Raw genomic sequence first — 15,463 nt, forward strand, 5'->3', positions numbered from 1 at the left:
CTCGATCTACAATATGAAGGGTGCAACCTTTATATGTAGACACATTTTCAGCCATAGAAATAAAGTATCTAAAGCATGTAGAAATCTATATCTAGGTGTGCCTAGAGGAGTCATCAATAAAAGTCACAAAGTAGAGATATCCCCCGATCGATAATGTCCTCATAAGACCACATTTATTGATGACTACTCAAGATGTGCCTAGAGTAGTTATTAATCAAAGTTATAAAGTAGAGATATCCTCGATTGAGAGCATCCTCATAGGACCACATACATTACCCTAGATGTTCCTAGAGTAGTTATTAATAAACATCACAAAGTAGAGATATCCCTGGATTGATGGTGTTCTCATAGGACCACATACATTACTATGTATAAGTAGACCTTAGTGATCCATTTTTTGGAAATGAGGATCGTTACATCTTGCCCAAAATGCGCCCCTCACATACTATGGAAACTTTGACACCATTTCTTACCTTTAAGGTATAATAAACTACTAAAATTCAAGTGACCAAAGTGTTCATGCCATAGCTCCATGTTACTCATAGCACATGTGGCAGTAAATCATTATGTGTTAATCTCTCATAGCACATGTGGCAGTAAAGCATTATGTGCCAATCTCTCATACTTGTCTAACCTGTAAAGCCCATAACTTAGAATATCGAATGCCACAGTGATGTCTCCATCACTCTAGTTATGTACTGTACACCTATCATCAACAAATATAACCTGCTAGGCCTGCCTCCTTAAGAATGGTAGAGACCAACAAAAAGTTCTTTTTAATGATAAGAGAGTTATTGTCCCACCATTTAGTAGTGAGCTCAACCTTACTAACTCCTTTCATTGGATATCAGGAGTTTTTTGCACATGTGAGTATGCCTCCTTGAGGAGTAGACTTAAGGGAGGAAAACAACCCAAGCTGAGAAGTAATGTACTTGCTAGCACCACTATCAAAATACTAGACATTCTAATCACTTGGATACATACATCATGGACATAAGGATCATAGCTGTAGTGTAGAATGGATGCCCAAGCATCGTGTGTATAGTTTATGACTCCTTCTTTCTAGCACATGGTGCTGATGTATTAGCCCAACCATGCTTGACTCTTTCTTCTTCTCCTTCTCTAGTATTTTTCTACATTTATTGCTATAATAGCCTGGCTTCTCTGACAATAGTTGTTTTTTCCTTTCTTCTTAAGCTTATCACTCCCTTTCTCAACATCTTTGTGCCACTAGAAGACTGGGCTAATTCTACCTTTGGCTTGTAGTCGACCCCTCGAGAAGGCTTTATCTTCACCTTTTTGATAGTAGTCAAACACATTTAGTTTTATCAAGATTTCTCTTCTTGCTAGAGCAAGAGAATTGGTGTTACCCTTTGTCCATAAGCTGAAGTGTTGATGCAAAATCCTAGTATGAATTTGGTAAATCTATGATAACAGTAGACACTGATGAACTATCTGGAGAGGCCTCATTTAGTACATGTAAGATACCTTTGAGATCTTTGATCCTTGTGAGAAATTCATCCATTGAGTGTCTCTCATTCATATGCTCGAACTCTAACACGACTCTAATTGCATATGCATGCAGGCCACACGTGCCTTTTCACGCACTTGGTAAAGCATAGCAGAGAGTGGTACTATGTAAGTGTTAGTGTGCAAGTGTATTATTTATGTGTAAACCCACTCTTAGAGGGGTATCAAAAATATCTAGATATTTTGTGTGTGCCTGGACATTAGCGACAATATCATCGGGATAATATTTGTAATCTATAAAGGTGCATGTACTTCATATTAAAGAAATTAAGCAATAGTCACATCATTGAGTTGTGTACTTCTCTCTCTCTCTTTCTCTCTCTCTCTCTCTCTCTCTCTCTCTCTCTCTCTCTCTCTCTCTCTCTCTCTCTCTCTCTCTCTCTCACACACACACACACACACACACACACACACACAAAGCTTTGTTCTCTCTCAAACTCTCTCTCCTTCACTGTTCTTTTTACACTCCATAAGCATATATTTCTTTGACCTTCCATAGCAGTAGCTCCACCATGAAGAAATTTAACATGGTATCAGAGCCTATCATGCACATTAATCCACCTGTTGCACGCTAGTACCTACATGGCGTCTATAGCTGTGCATCACTGTCTTAGCCAAGGCTACCAAAAAGTGTGCCCACCAGCTACTTCTCTCGACCACATGCCTCACAACCCAAAGCATCGCCTATTGTAGTAACTTTGCCTAGTCAGCCTCGTGCCCCGCCTACTGTGTGATGCCCACCTTCAATAACTCGTGTAGAACTACATCTAACTCATTGCCACTGCTCTTTTCCAACATGGCTAATGACCTATACGTGTATCACTGCAGTGCCGCCTCGATTGCGTGCTGCTATCCCATGACACTAGCCACCACACACCCTTCCCTAGTGCTCCTCTCTCACAACTTATTTTGCCTATTTTAATGCCTTATAAATAGGCCCTTGTGTGCCCACAGAGAGAGAGAGAGAGAGAGAGAGAGAGAGAGAGAGAGAGAGAGAGAGAGAGAGAGAGAGAGAGAGAGAGAGAGAGAAGTGAACTTTGACATTCTTCTACTGCATTACTGCTGCCAATAGTGCCACTCTCTATAGCACAACAACTAGCAACACATTTGGATTAAAAAAAGGGAGAGGACACTACTATAGTACTCAAGGAGATCGTGCATAATCAACAAAATTAACTTACAAACATAAGGTATTCATCAAAGAAAATTTTAGGTTTTTAAAATTTTTTTATAAATCTTGCTTAATTAATTAATTAAATTTTTTAAATTTTTTTTGTAAATCTTGCTTAATTAATTAAAGCATTAATCCTAATTCTTATCAAATTAAAGCATTTCTATAAATCTTGCTTAATTAAAGCATTCATCCCAAATCCCTCATCATTTTTCAAAATTGAGGGCATATATCAAGCATTAAAGTGTTACTTACAGCCTCTGGTAGCATCATATCCAGAAAGCCCTAATTTTTGGAAACCCATATTTCAAAAAATCCAATTAAAAAAATCATGATTTCAACCTAATTTCTAGAAACCTTAAATTTTGGGGCATTCTCTATGAGGGACTAGACATTGACATTGGATACATTCCTTTAATAAGACCTTCCTAACTTCAAGGCATATCATGGCTTCCCACTTATTCATGTAGAGAAGGACTATAGGGAAAGACTGCATTCAAAGAAGCAGTACAAACATTATGGGATAAACAATCATAATGAAAAGAACTACTTTCACAAAAAGGCAGATATCATTAACGAGAAAAAGCTCTCGCAAAGGAAGCAAACTATTATTATTAGGCTCTTTAAATTCCAAGATATGTGCTATTTTCTCAAAGAGGAAGCAAACTATTATTATTAGGCTTTTTAAATTCCAAGATATGTGCTAGTTTCTACTCAGTCATGTGTTGTTTTCTATTGTGAGTGTGTGACCTGATCCTATGTTGTCCTTACACTTGGGACCCCATAACAAGCATGTGAAACGAGAGCCATGTGATTTATCCTTGACAAGGAAATTGGCATAAGAAACCATGAGCCTAGATTTACACTATGAGACAATCCCTTGAGGGAGGGTTTGTTAGGATCAAGGTATTGCTTTTGTGTGTGTGTGTGTGTGTGTGTGTGTGTGTGTGTGTGTGTGTGTGTACCACTTCCTAGAGAGTGGTAATGTGTAAGTGTATTGTTTTTGTGTGAACACACTCTAAGAGGAGTATCAATAATATATAGATATTTTTTGTGTGCTTAATATAAGCAGTGATGTCATTGGGGTGACCTTTGTAACCTATAAAGGTGCATGTACTTCATAGCAATAGTTACATCATTGAGTTGTGTACAATTTCTCTCTCTCTCTCTCTCTCTCTCTCTCTCTCTCTCTCTCTCTCTCTCTCTCTCTCTCTCTCCAAGAGATTTGTTCTCTCTCTAACCCTCTCTCCTTCATTGTTTGCTATTTACATTCCATAACCATATATCTCTTTGACCCTCCATAGCTGCAATTCCCCCATGAAATTCAATAATAGTGTTGCACAGAATCTTTATGTTATGGTTGTATAGAAGTGAAGATGATTGTGGAAAATTTAGCGATCTATTTCTCTCTTATTATGTGCTTGTCTATTCTTGTTGCGAGTTTGTGAAGAAGAAGAAAGCTTGCAAGGAGCTCAAGCTCACCTTATTCTTCTCACATTTAGTCTAGCATTTAGACAAAACTGATCACTAACTTTATTTAATGGACTTGATTATTTTTACTTTAACTTGTAAAGTTTATTTTAAAAATTTTGTAAAATTCAAGTCATTTAAGTTAAATGTAAACTCAAACACCGATAAATTCTAGAAAAAAATCCACACAAATTTGTAAGTTTTATGGTTTTTTGAGGAAGATATTTTCATAAAACTGAGCATTAGTGCCCAATCTTTTGACACTAGAAATGGTGGGTTAAAAATTTATGTAGTATGTAAAGGCTCTTGTAAGTTTGACAAAACTAGGGACAATAGCCCAATGACCAAACATGAGTTCTAAGAGCCCTGTCCCACACAGTGTTTACACCATTAGCAGCACCTTTCACTTTTCCATTTTTCTCTCCTGCTTTTTCGAACCACTATTAATGGCAAAATGAAGATTTACACTAGTTTCGCGGTGATGAAAGGAACTCCATGAATCTCGAAGCTGATCGTTCATAATATCTTCCAATTAAAGAAAAATGTATTGATCATTGAGGCTTCATCTATTGCACACATGGGCATGTAAATATCCGTGGGACACTGGAGGGAAGCATTGTAAACATGGAAAGGCCCCACTCCACTAAGGGGTGGGTTTAAAAGTATCTTCTAGCCATCCGTGGTGGGTTTAAAAGAATCTTGTGACACTAGAAACGGTGAGTTAAAAATGGTATATAAAGACTTGTAAGTTTGACAAAACTAGGGTCCAATGGCCGACATAAGTTCTAAGTGAGACGAATCATTGCATTTTAAAAAAAAGTTTGAGAAAGGAAACTCTTGAAGTGAATTGGATTTAATCCTCGTACATCATACATTTAAGTGACGGTTAGACAAACGCGACCGCTCACTCCGACTCTTTCGATCTGAAGCTTCACTAGAGTTTTCTCAGACGCTCGCTGATCTCTGCAGCAGAGAATACAAGGGATCTATCGCTATTAATTGCAGGGAAACGATCATTATTTGCATTGTATTTGGCACTGTTGTCGGCCAGGATTAATTGTTCATGAATTGGAGAGCTTGATATTGCTCAGGATTAATTCTTCATTAAAATGGGTTGTGGAAAATCGACGCTTGCAAATGTGGATGAGCCCAAGAAGCAGGCGCACAAGTAAGTAATTATCGACGCTAATTATTTATAGTGGGGCTGTTGATGGACTTGTCTGGAAGAGCTTTGCTGTTTTTGATGCAGAGGGGGCGATGCGGATGCACCGCCGAAAAGCGTGAACACGAAGCTTTGCGTCCTTGTGCTAGGTGATCGGACTGAGTTCAGCCACATTAATTCTTTGAAGTGATCATAGTTATGGGGATAAATTGACGATCTAATAGTTTAATTATCTGACTGTTAATCATGGCTATGGCGCAGGTGGTCCTGGGTCTGGCAAGGCTTCGCTGTGTACGAGGATGGCGGAGGAGTACGAGTTCCTGCATGTGTGTGTGGGGGATTTGCTGAGGGCGGAGGTGCACAAGGGCTCCAGCGTGGGCAAGCAGGTGGGCGAGCTCATGAAAGAAGGCAAGCTCGTTCCCTCCGAGATACCCTTGAGCCTCCTCAAAGAGCAGATACGTGCCAACTCCTCCAAACCGCACGTGCTGCTTGATGGCTATCCCAAAACGCTCGAGCAAGCCACAACCTTCGAAACTCAGGTCTTCTTCTTATAGTATTTTTGAGGCATTTCACCCATGAAAAAATTTAACCCCAAAAAAAGGAAAAGCTTCATTTTGAAATGCCCCAAAGAAATGTGTTTTAGGGTCACCCAGTCTTTAGCACGGTATGCCCCAAAGAAAGATGCCTTAGCAAGGTATCAATGTTCGATTTTAATGTTCATTCATGCATGTACAGGCTTGGCTTTCACACGTGTACACTTGTATTTTTGCAAGCACACATGCACACATCATTTTGTGTGCACTATTTGTACATACGAGTACACATTTACCACATTGCACTAGGTAAGGCTAAGATTTGCAAACCTACCTCGGGGTCTGAACTTAGGGCTTGCATTTTGACATACCTAGGCAAGGCTAAAATTTGCAACCCTTCCTTGAGGCTTCAAGTCTAGGCTCAAGAACTGTGTTTTGATCGGTCCCTAGGCTAAAATTTGCAACCCTTCCTTGAGGCTTCGAGTCTAGACTCAAGGATTACGTTTTGATAGGTCCCTAGGCTCCAACCATCAATTTTGACTAGAGCCCCTAAAGACCACCATCAAATTCGACTAAAGATCGTAAATGATAGAGGAGCACATCACGTCCCTACGCATTTCAGCACACACAGAGAGAGAGAGAGAGAGAGAGAGAGAGAGAGAGAGAGAGAGAGAGTATGTCTCTTGCTTCTATGATCTATCTACGAGCATCACATAGTCACATGGAGAGAGTATGTCTCTTGCTTCTATGATCTATCTACGAGCATCACATAGTCACATGGAGAGAGCGATTCCCACTTCGTCGCTCGTACGTAAATCTATGACCCACCTCCTAAAGATCAAGTTTCTCCATCCTCCTGATGGTTCAAACGTAGAGTCTTGAGAAGGAAAGATAATCCATCTACCATTTGCCATCCACGAGAGATAGATTGATTGATTGACTTTAGCATGGATCCACATGAGGCTAAATACAACCTATGGTATGCATACAAGCACATACATTTGCTACAAGCCCATAACATCAGTTAAGGAATGTGTGTGTGTGTGTGTGTGTGTGTGTGTGTGTGTGTGTGTGTGTGTGTGTGTGTGTGTGTGTGAGAGAGAGAGAGAGAGAGAGAGAGAGAGAGAGAGATCCTCATGCTACAAACATAGTGTGCTAAGAAAGAGAGAGAGAATCCCTTTGCCATTTATCATGCACCACAGAGAGAAGTGGGAAGGATTCATTCTTCTTGCATGTAGGGAGATTTAATATTAGAATGGAGGACACAAGGCACTAAAAATTCACTTGGAAATCTAGGATATCTCATACTTTCCTTTTTTGACTACATAAAAAACTTTCCTTTTTTGACTACATAAAAATAACCAAAGAAAAACTTTAGCTCTTGCTAATGTTCACCTCAAAAAGCATTTTCCTAATTGATTGTTTTAGGAATAACATCTTCGATAGAACATATTTCACAAGAAATTTTAGTATGCATCTTTGACAAGAAACTTTAGAATGCATTATTTAAATGGCCGCTTAGTTGATGTAATGTATTACCTTAAGTTAATTTAAAGCCTAAGATAACACCTTACAGATTAGGCCACGCCTGAGGTGACAACTTAACAAATTAGGCCATGCCTCCTCTTCTTCCTTGTTCTCCAACAGCGTTGCCTACCAATCATGTTCTCCTTCTCATTGCTTCTCATCGATACACAAGGAGAGAAACCCTTCAGCTCGCTTGATTTTTACAAGAAACATGATAAAATTTGTAGATACCTTTACATGATGCTCCCTTAATTCTCAATAATCAAATCTTAAAACAAGGTTAATATCATATTAACCAAAGTACTAAATCATTTAAAGACCCTAATCCATGATAAATATGATGCGAATCAAATCATAATGAAGCACTAGACCATTGAAAGACCCGAATCCATGATCAATATGATGCTAATCGAATCCTAATGACATACTAAACCATCCCACTCTCTCTGTCACTCATGAAAAACTTTTCCCTTCTATAGAAAAGCTAAAATTTAACCCCCAAAAAAGGAAAATCTTAATTTTGAAGAGGCCTTTGATATGCCCTAAATAAATGTGTTTAAGGCCACCTTTCAAATTTGAGGCTTAATTTTGAAAAGTCCTTTTGTATCCCCCAAAGAAATGTGTTTAAGGCCCCCTTTCAAAATTGAGTCTTTAGCATAGTATGCCCCAAAGAAAAAAAGGAAAAGCTTAACTTTGAAAAGTCCTTTGTTGATATGCCCCAAAGGATTGTGTTTGAGGCCACCTCTCAAATTTGAGTCTTTAGCAAGGTATCAATGTTCGATTTCAATGTTTGTTCGTGTATGTACATGCTTTCACATGTGCACACTTGTATCCGCAAGCACATATGCAAGAGATATGCACACATCATTTTGTGCATTGTTTGTACATACAAGTACACAGTTACCACATTGCACTAGGTAGGGCTAAAATTTGCAAACCTACCTTGGGGCCTGAACTCAAGGCTTGCATTTTGACACACCTAAACAAGGCTAAAATTTGCATTTTGACATACCTAGGCAGTGCTAAAATTTACAACCCTTCTAAGGTTAAGGCTTCGAGTCTAGACTCAAGGTTTACTTTTTGATCGGTCCCTAGGTTGTTCTAACCATCAATTTTGACTAAATCCCCTAAATATCACCATTAAATTTGACTAAAGACCCTAAATGATAGAGGATCACATCACGTCCTCTGCATTTTGAGAGAGAGAGAGAGAGAGAGAGAGAGAGAGAGAGAGAGAGAGAGAGAGAGAGAGATCCTCGTGCTACAAACATAGTGTGCTAAGAAAGTGAGAGATTTCCTTTGCCATTTATCATGCGCCAAAGAGAGGTGATAAAAAAGTGAAAGAGATTCCCTTTGCCATTTAGCATGCACAAGAGAGAGAGAGAGGTGGGGGGATTCATTCTTCTTACATGCAAGAAAATTCACCTCGAAATCTAAAATATCTCATAATTTCCTTTTTTGACTACATAAAAATAACTAAAGAAAAACTTTAGCTCTTGCTAATGTTCACCTCAAAAAGAATTTGCCTGATTAATTATTTTAGAAATATCATCTTGGGTAGAACATATTTCATAAGAAAGTTTAGTATGCATATTTGACAAGAAAGCTTAGAATGCATTATCTAAATGGCTGCTTAGCTAATGTAATGTATTACCTTAGGTTAATTTCAAGCCTAGGGTAACACCTTATAGATCACGCCACGTCTAAGGTAACACTTTACAGGCCATGCCTAAGGTGACACCTTACAAATTAGGCCACGCCTCCTCTTCTTTCTCGTGCTCCGACAACAATGCCTACTAATAATGTTCTTCTTCTTATCAATACGCAAGGAGAGAAACCCTTTAGCTCGCTTAATTTTTACAAGAAACATGATGAAAATTGTAGATACATGTACCTGATGCTCCTTTAATCCCCGGTGAATCAAATCTTAAGCAAGGTTAATATCATATTAACTAAAGCACTAAACCATTGAAAGATCCTATTCCATGATAAATATGATGATATTATCAAATATTAATGAAACACTAAACCATTGAAAGACCCTAGTCCATGATCAATATGATAATAATCAAATCCTAATAAAACACTAAACCATCCCACTCTCTCTTAATCATGGTTAAAATGAAAGCAGAAGTTTGAGATGAAGGATTTAGGTGAGCTACGGTATTTCTTGGTGGATGTAGAGATGGTGAGATCATCTTACAGAGGCACTATGGCTAGGACATGTTATGATAGGTTGTAGGCCTATTTCAATGTAATTGGAGTAGAATACAAATCTTTTCTCACAGATATAGGTGAGCTTTTGGAGGACCCCCCTATGTATAGGCTGCGCATACTGTGGATAGCTTAATCTACATGACCATTACGAGGCCAAACTTGAGCTTTTCTATTAGACTTGCGAGTCACTTTATGTAGGATCCCAGGAAGCCACACTTGGATGTGGCTAGATAGATTCTCAGGTATATAAACTCCATAGTTGATTATAGACTTTTCTATGAGGTTGGCATAGAGATACAGCTACATGGGTACACATATGCTAATTAGGCTGGTAGTGTCTGAGACAGAGATTTACCAGCAGCTTTATGTTTTCTTTTGGGAGTATTGCTATGAGTTGGAGCAGCAAGAAATAGTCGACAGTTGCCTTATCATGTAAAGAGGTAGAGTACAAGGGTGCTGCTATGGAAGCTCATGAGATAGCTTGGTTTCACAAGCTACTTGGTGATATGGGTGAGCTTATGGATAGGGTCGTCATTTTTATGATAATATGAGTACCATGCTAGGACGAAGCACATTAAGGTACATTATCACTTTGTGAGGGAGAAGGTTTTACAGCAAGTGATGTAGATCTAGTAGATGTTAACATAGAGGTTCAGATGGCTAACATATTCATGAAGGCTTTGGGTACAGAGAAACTCCACATGTTTAGGAGCTTACTTGGAGTACAGTGTGTGGAGTTGAGCTCGAGGTGGAGTATTGAGATATCGAACTCAACTAGTGCTGTGGACATTGATGACTTGCCTGGGTAATAGGTTCTGCACTTATGACACTAGAACGATTAGTGAGATTATGGTTGATATGCCATAAGTGGATGACATGTTGTGTGACAACCATATTTGGATTACTAGAGTATGGCATAGTTATAGCGCCAACTCATATAGTTGGGTTCACACTATGGACCGATCGTTATATATTCGAGTAGGAGAGCACTTTCCCATTTTTAAATACAATATCACAAAGCTTTCTAATCCTTATAAAATGGTATTTTTTCCTAAGGTTGCTTACTATATTAAATTAATGCACCTTTGTGAAAACCGTGAGGGAACATATTTAAGATGACTTTACCATTGATTTAAAAAAGATTAATAAGGAAAAATATGTTATTGTTTTGAATTTTCAAAAGAGAATCAACTTCACACACCCACACACACCTAGTGATCTCATTGCTACCACTAATCATGGCTTGGTAGAGCTGGTTTCATCTACACTAAAGGGGACCTGTTTAAGCACACATACCTATTGGGGTCATTTTGGGTGTGTGTAAAGGGTGTGGGCTTAACAACAAAAAAAGGATTAATCTCTAGTCATATCCATAATTGTGTGTTGATGCTGCATGTATGTGTGCATATAGTCCTATATGAAACATTATCTAGAGTCTTATATAGAAATGGATGGAAATGAGAATGGATTTGGTGGACTTAACCATAAACAAACAAAATGGATTGATCTCTAGTCCTACACATTGTGTGTTTATGTGTAGATGCATGTGTGTGTGTGTGTGTGTGTGTGTGTGTGTGTTTGTGTGTGTGTGTGTGTGTTTGTGTGTGTGTGTGTGTGTGTGTGTGTGTGTGTGTGTGTGTGTGTGTGTGTGTGTGTGTGAGAGAGAGAGAGAGAGAGAGAGAGAGAGAGAGAGTCACAATTCTCACCTTAATGTGTTAATTAATTTCATGAATTGTGGCTTAACACATGCATAGTTCAATTTCGACATGGTAATTTACTTGGAGTGTGCTACCGAGAAAATGGAGCAAAGGTTGTTGCTTCGTGCTCAGACTAGTGAGAGGCCAGATGATAAGTCAGAGACGATCCACAAAAGGCTAGATAATTACAGCAAGGAATACCTACCCATGATTAATCACTTTGAGACAAAACATTCCCATGTACTCAAAAGAGTAAGGTCCATAATATTTATTTGTTCAAGGAAGAAATAAATTAACATTTGCATAACAAACCTATATTAACCTTGATGTGTGTGTAGATTAAAGCTGGATCACTTCAAAAGGTGGAGGTGTTCTTGGAGGTGGCTAGTCATCTAAAGGAAATGTTTGGCCTAGAGGCTAGAAGTGCATTAGTGCATAAAAAGCATAATTGCTCCAAGATAGAACACATTTTCATCTTAGGTAAGGTAGCCTCTGGTCCATCATTTCATAAGCTCAAGAATTGTGGTAGCGTTATAACATTTGTTTTGAATGAGATCTTGAATTCACTCATTCTTTATGAGTAAGTTGGAGTTTTTTAATGGAGACTCTTACTATAAACCAACAATACAAAATAACTGAAACTTTAGAAGGCTCGTGAATTTCGATTAACACAATTTTGAGCCTTCTAAATTCCTAATGTCAAGAGTTCATTGTTATAATATAGGGAGCCCATGAAACCCTAAAATCCCATCTGTGTGTGTGTGTGTGTGTGTGTGTGTGTGTGTGTGTGTGCACGTGTGTGCCTGCGTGAGAGTGAAAGACGATGTGTTTGGATCGAGTTTTGAAGACCTTGTTTACTTTTGCTAAGCAGAAGTGACAAAACACTATAGCTTAGTTTGGTGGGCTAAGTTGGTGTAGCTCATGGCCTCTCAAATTGAGGGTCCAAGTTCGAACGTCGGCCCCAAACAAAGCCCATTGGGCAAGTTGAATTATGGAAACAACAAAAAAACACAATTGGCTTAGTTTTACTCTTCAAGTGGATATAAGGCTTGCTTGAAGTCAATGTATTATGAATGTTTAGGTGTGCCAACTTATGTGTGTGTGTGTGTTTTTTGGGCAGGTGGTCCAGGATCTGGAAAGGGTACACAATGCAAGCAGATGGTATATTGCCACATATATTGGGACTAACATTATTCCACACGTATAAATGAACATGCATGGAATGCACATGAATGAATGCATGTCAATTTGTTGTGGGGCAGGTGCGGGACTTTGGGTATACGCACATATCAACGGGGGACCTGCTACGGAACGAGGTGAAGTCAGGGACGAGCATTGGGCGGGAGGTGGAGGCGCTAATGCGAGATGGGCGTCTGGTTCCGCTCTCCATCACCATCACGCTACTTGAGAACGCCATGCGCTCTTCTGGTTGCAAGCACTTCCTCATTGACGGCTTCCCCCGATCCCTCGAGCAGGCCCATGCGTTTGAGGAAAAGGTCAGCGCAAATATATATATATATATATATATATATAATGCTTTTTTTACAAGCGTTTTTACACTAGTGTTCCACTCGCATGTGGTTGAAAGGTCCACAAGTCAAAAAGGTGCTTAGGATGATTACTACTACTTTTTTTACTATCAATAATAATTATATATATATATAAACTTAGAATCTATCCAGAAACTGTAGTACAACCAAGTAAGATCTAAACTACTGATCTTTACAAATCACTTTTTTCTTTGTTTAGAATTTTACACAAAAAATCCCTTCTCCCCTTTGTAAAAAAGTCCCATCTCTCCTCCTCCATCAAGAACCAAGACTGCTACCCTAACAGGATGCTGGCTTCCATCATTGCTTCAGTTGTGCATCTATGAGGGGATTGTTTTTCCAACATTCCCCCCTTCTTAGACCAAATCTTGACAATGGGTCTGGTTTCCATAAAAAGGCAACAAAAGTATGATGATCTTGCTTTACTTTACGATACCACCATTGAGTTCTTGGTCCAACTCTTCTTCCCTTTCTAACACCTCACCTTCAACATACAAATCAGCATTAGGAACTTACTCCTAGTATGCTTGAAACTCCACCAAACCTTGGGCAAGAATCGGATGATGTTCCTTTGCAGTAACAGCACATCCAGCTCAGTACACCTCATCGATGAGAAAGGGGGATGCCAATTTGGAAAGTCAATTGGAGCCCCCACTTGAAAAAAGAGGTGGAAACTCCTCTCGAATAGTTTATGAAGATTTTATATACTGGCTTGCAAAAGTCACAGACTTGATACATAAGTGTGTGTGCATGTGATGGTCTGTATGCAATGTGAATAGGATGATTACTACTTCTACAGGTGTACTTATTATCTTATTGATTAATTCGAGTTTATGATAAGTTATTTTCCCCCCTAAGGTTCATAACCTTATTAAAGACATGAAGCTCAATTTCCATTAAATGTAAACATTGACAAGCAACTTAGGCATGGGTTTGAATGCATGCATGTAGATTGGCAAACCGACAGTGGTTCTGTTTCTAAGTTGCTCCACGAGCACCATGGAGAAGAGGCTTCTTGAGCGTGGGAAAGTGTCCAAACGCGTGGATGACAATGTGGAAACAATCAAGCTGCGCTTCGAAACGTTCCAGAAGGAGTCCAAGCCAGTCATCGACTTCTACAGATCCTCCAAGAGACTGAAAGAGGTTCATCTTTCATAACCCCCGTGTGTGTGTGTGTGTGTGTGTGTGTGTCTGTCTCTCTCTCTCTCTCTCTCTCTCTCTCTCTCTCTCTCTCGCACAACATCCTAGCATATGTTTACTTTGTGTGTCTCTAGCATAACATCCTCGCATATGTACTCTGTGTGTGTGTGCGTGTGTAACGCTATTGCATATGTGCAGGTTAGCGCAGAGAAAGAACCTGACCAGGTGTACAAACATGTGAAGGAAATACTTCTTGAAACAGTCGAAAATCAATGATCTCCATGAGTTGCCATTGCCCACGGGTGCCTCTCTTGTCGTCTCAATGGTGGTGGTGAGAGATGAACAATCTTCATGGTGGTTACAACTTTTTCTTCCTATGGATGTTGCAAGAGCTACATTATTTGTATTGCTCTTTTTGTTAACTTAGCAATGAGATAAAGAATCTTAACATCTGAACATCCGGACGATAAGATAATCATAAATATGACTTCTAGGCAAACTTAACAATAGAGACTTATTGCCCATGTACTCTCTTATAATTCATGTTTATTAGTGAAATTCGTGCACCTGCATGCTCATTTTAGCCCTACCTAGCTAGTGCTTCCTAAAGCTTCATTTTGAAAGAGTTTGTATGTGGCTATCAAAGTGCCAATCTTAGATTTTGTAAAATATCATGAAATCACTTGGCAACATAAACACCCTTGGATCATTGTTGTACCTAATGACTAAAAATAATTTCTCATTGTCATACATAATTTTTGCTCTGCTTAAAGTATTTCTCTTGAGGAGGATGAGTTACTTAGGAATTTGTAAGATAACATGTGAGTTCAACAATTGTTTGGTTTAATTACCATCAATATCTTTAAAAAAAAACCATCGTATCTATCGACTAATTACCCCCAACACTCATCCTTTTTCTTCCATGACTAATCGAAGTTAGAGGTACTCACAAATAAACACAACCCTTTTGAAAGAGGGAAAGAAGCTATGGGTGCTTGAAGATGACAACCATGGCTATGGAGTGTAAGCTGAGAGAGAGAGAGAGAGAGAGAGAGAGAGAGAGAGAAGTACACGACTTAAATGATGTGAGAGTTGCTTGATTAATTCAATGACGTACAAGTACTTTTATAGGTTACAAAAGTTACCTCAATGATATCACTAGTTATGTCATGTATACAAAAATATCTAGATATTATTTGATACCCCTCTAAGAGGTGGTTCACACACAAACATATAGTTACACACTATGTTGACCAAGAACACACAACACAGCTTAGCAGCCATTCACACACTTTTTTTTAATAGTAAAAACCATTGTTCTTACCAAGAAGCATTATACATGGGAAGGACGTACTTCAGAGAGAAGCCACCCAAGGAAGAAAGCTAGAAACAATACAAAAAGACTTCAAACTGTGGGATAACAATAGCCTCCAACTGTCGGCAGCCATGTAGAGAATGGCGAAGAT

At 38.9% G+C, this 15,463-nt stretch overlaps 1 protein-coding gene across 2 annotated transcripts; it reads left to right on the forward strand.

Annotated features, from left to right (window-relative positions):
• Positions 1-5,092: 5,092 nt before the first annotated feature.
• Positions 5,093-14,528, forward strand: LOC147639994 (uncharacterized). Of its 2 annotated transcripts, none has more exons than XM_086822808.1 (9): positions 5,093-5,339; positions 5,421-5,482; positions 5,595-5,872; positions 11,365-11,559; positions 11,646-11,787; positions 12,428-12,468; positions 12,570-12,803; positions 13,809-14,000; positions 14,196-14,528. In XM_086822808.1, exons 1-9 carry the CDS (start codon positions 5,281-5,283, stop codon positions 14,271-14,273), a joined length of 1,281 nt encoding a protein of 426 aa, XP_086678934.1. In that variant the 5' UTR covers positions 5,093-5,280; the 3' UTR covers positions 14,274-14,528. The 2 variants fall into 2 exon arrangements, with proteins under 2 accessions (XP_086678934.1, XP_086678944.1); XM_086822818.1 differs by having other exon boundaries at positions 11,395-11,559.
• Positions 14,529-15,463: the final 935 nt, after the last annotated feature.

This window comes from Cibotium barometz, chromosome 3 (genome assembly GCF_041138505.1).
Source record: "Cibotium barometz isolate CiBa-2024 chromosome 3, ASM4113850v1, whole genome shotgun sequence".
Taxonomy (NCBI): domain Eukaryota; kingdom Viridiplantae; phylum Streptophyta; class Polypodiopsida; order Cyatheales; family Cibotiaceae; genus Cibotium; species Cibotium barometz.

What these genes read in the sequence shown, in the direction of transcription:
- LOC147639994 (XM_086822808.1), top strand. Translation starts at nt 5,281, where the DNA reads ATGGGTTGTGGAAAATCGACGCTTGCAAATGTGGATGAGCCCAAGAAG. An exon ending in CCACAACCTTCGAAACTCAG is followed by an intron (nt 5,873 to 11,364) that starts GTCTTCTTCTTA and finishes ACACATGCATAG; the next exon opens with TTCAATTTCGACATGGTAAT. An exon ending in AGAACACATTTTCATCTTAG is followed by an intron (nt 11,788 to 12,427) that starts GTAAGGTAGCCT and finishes TTTTTTGGGCAG; the next exon opens with GTGGTCCAGGATCTGGAAAG.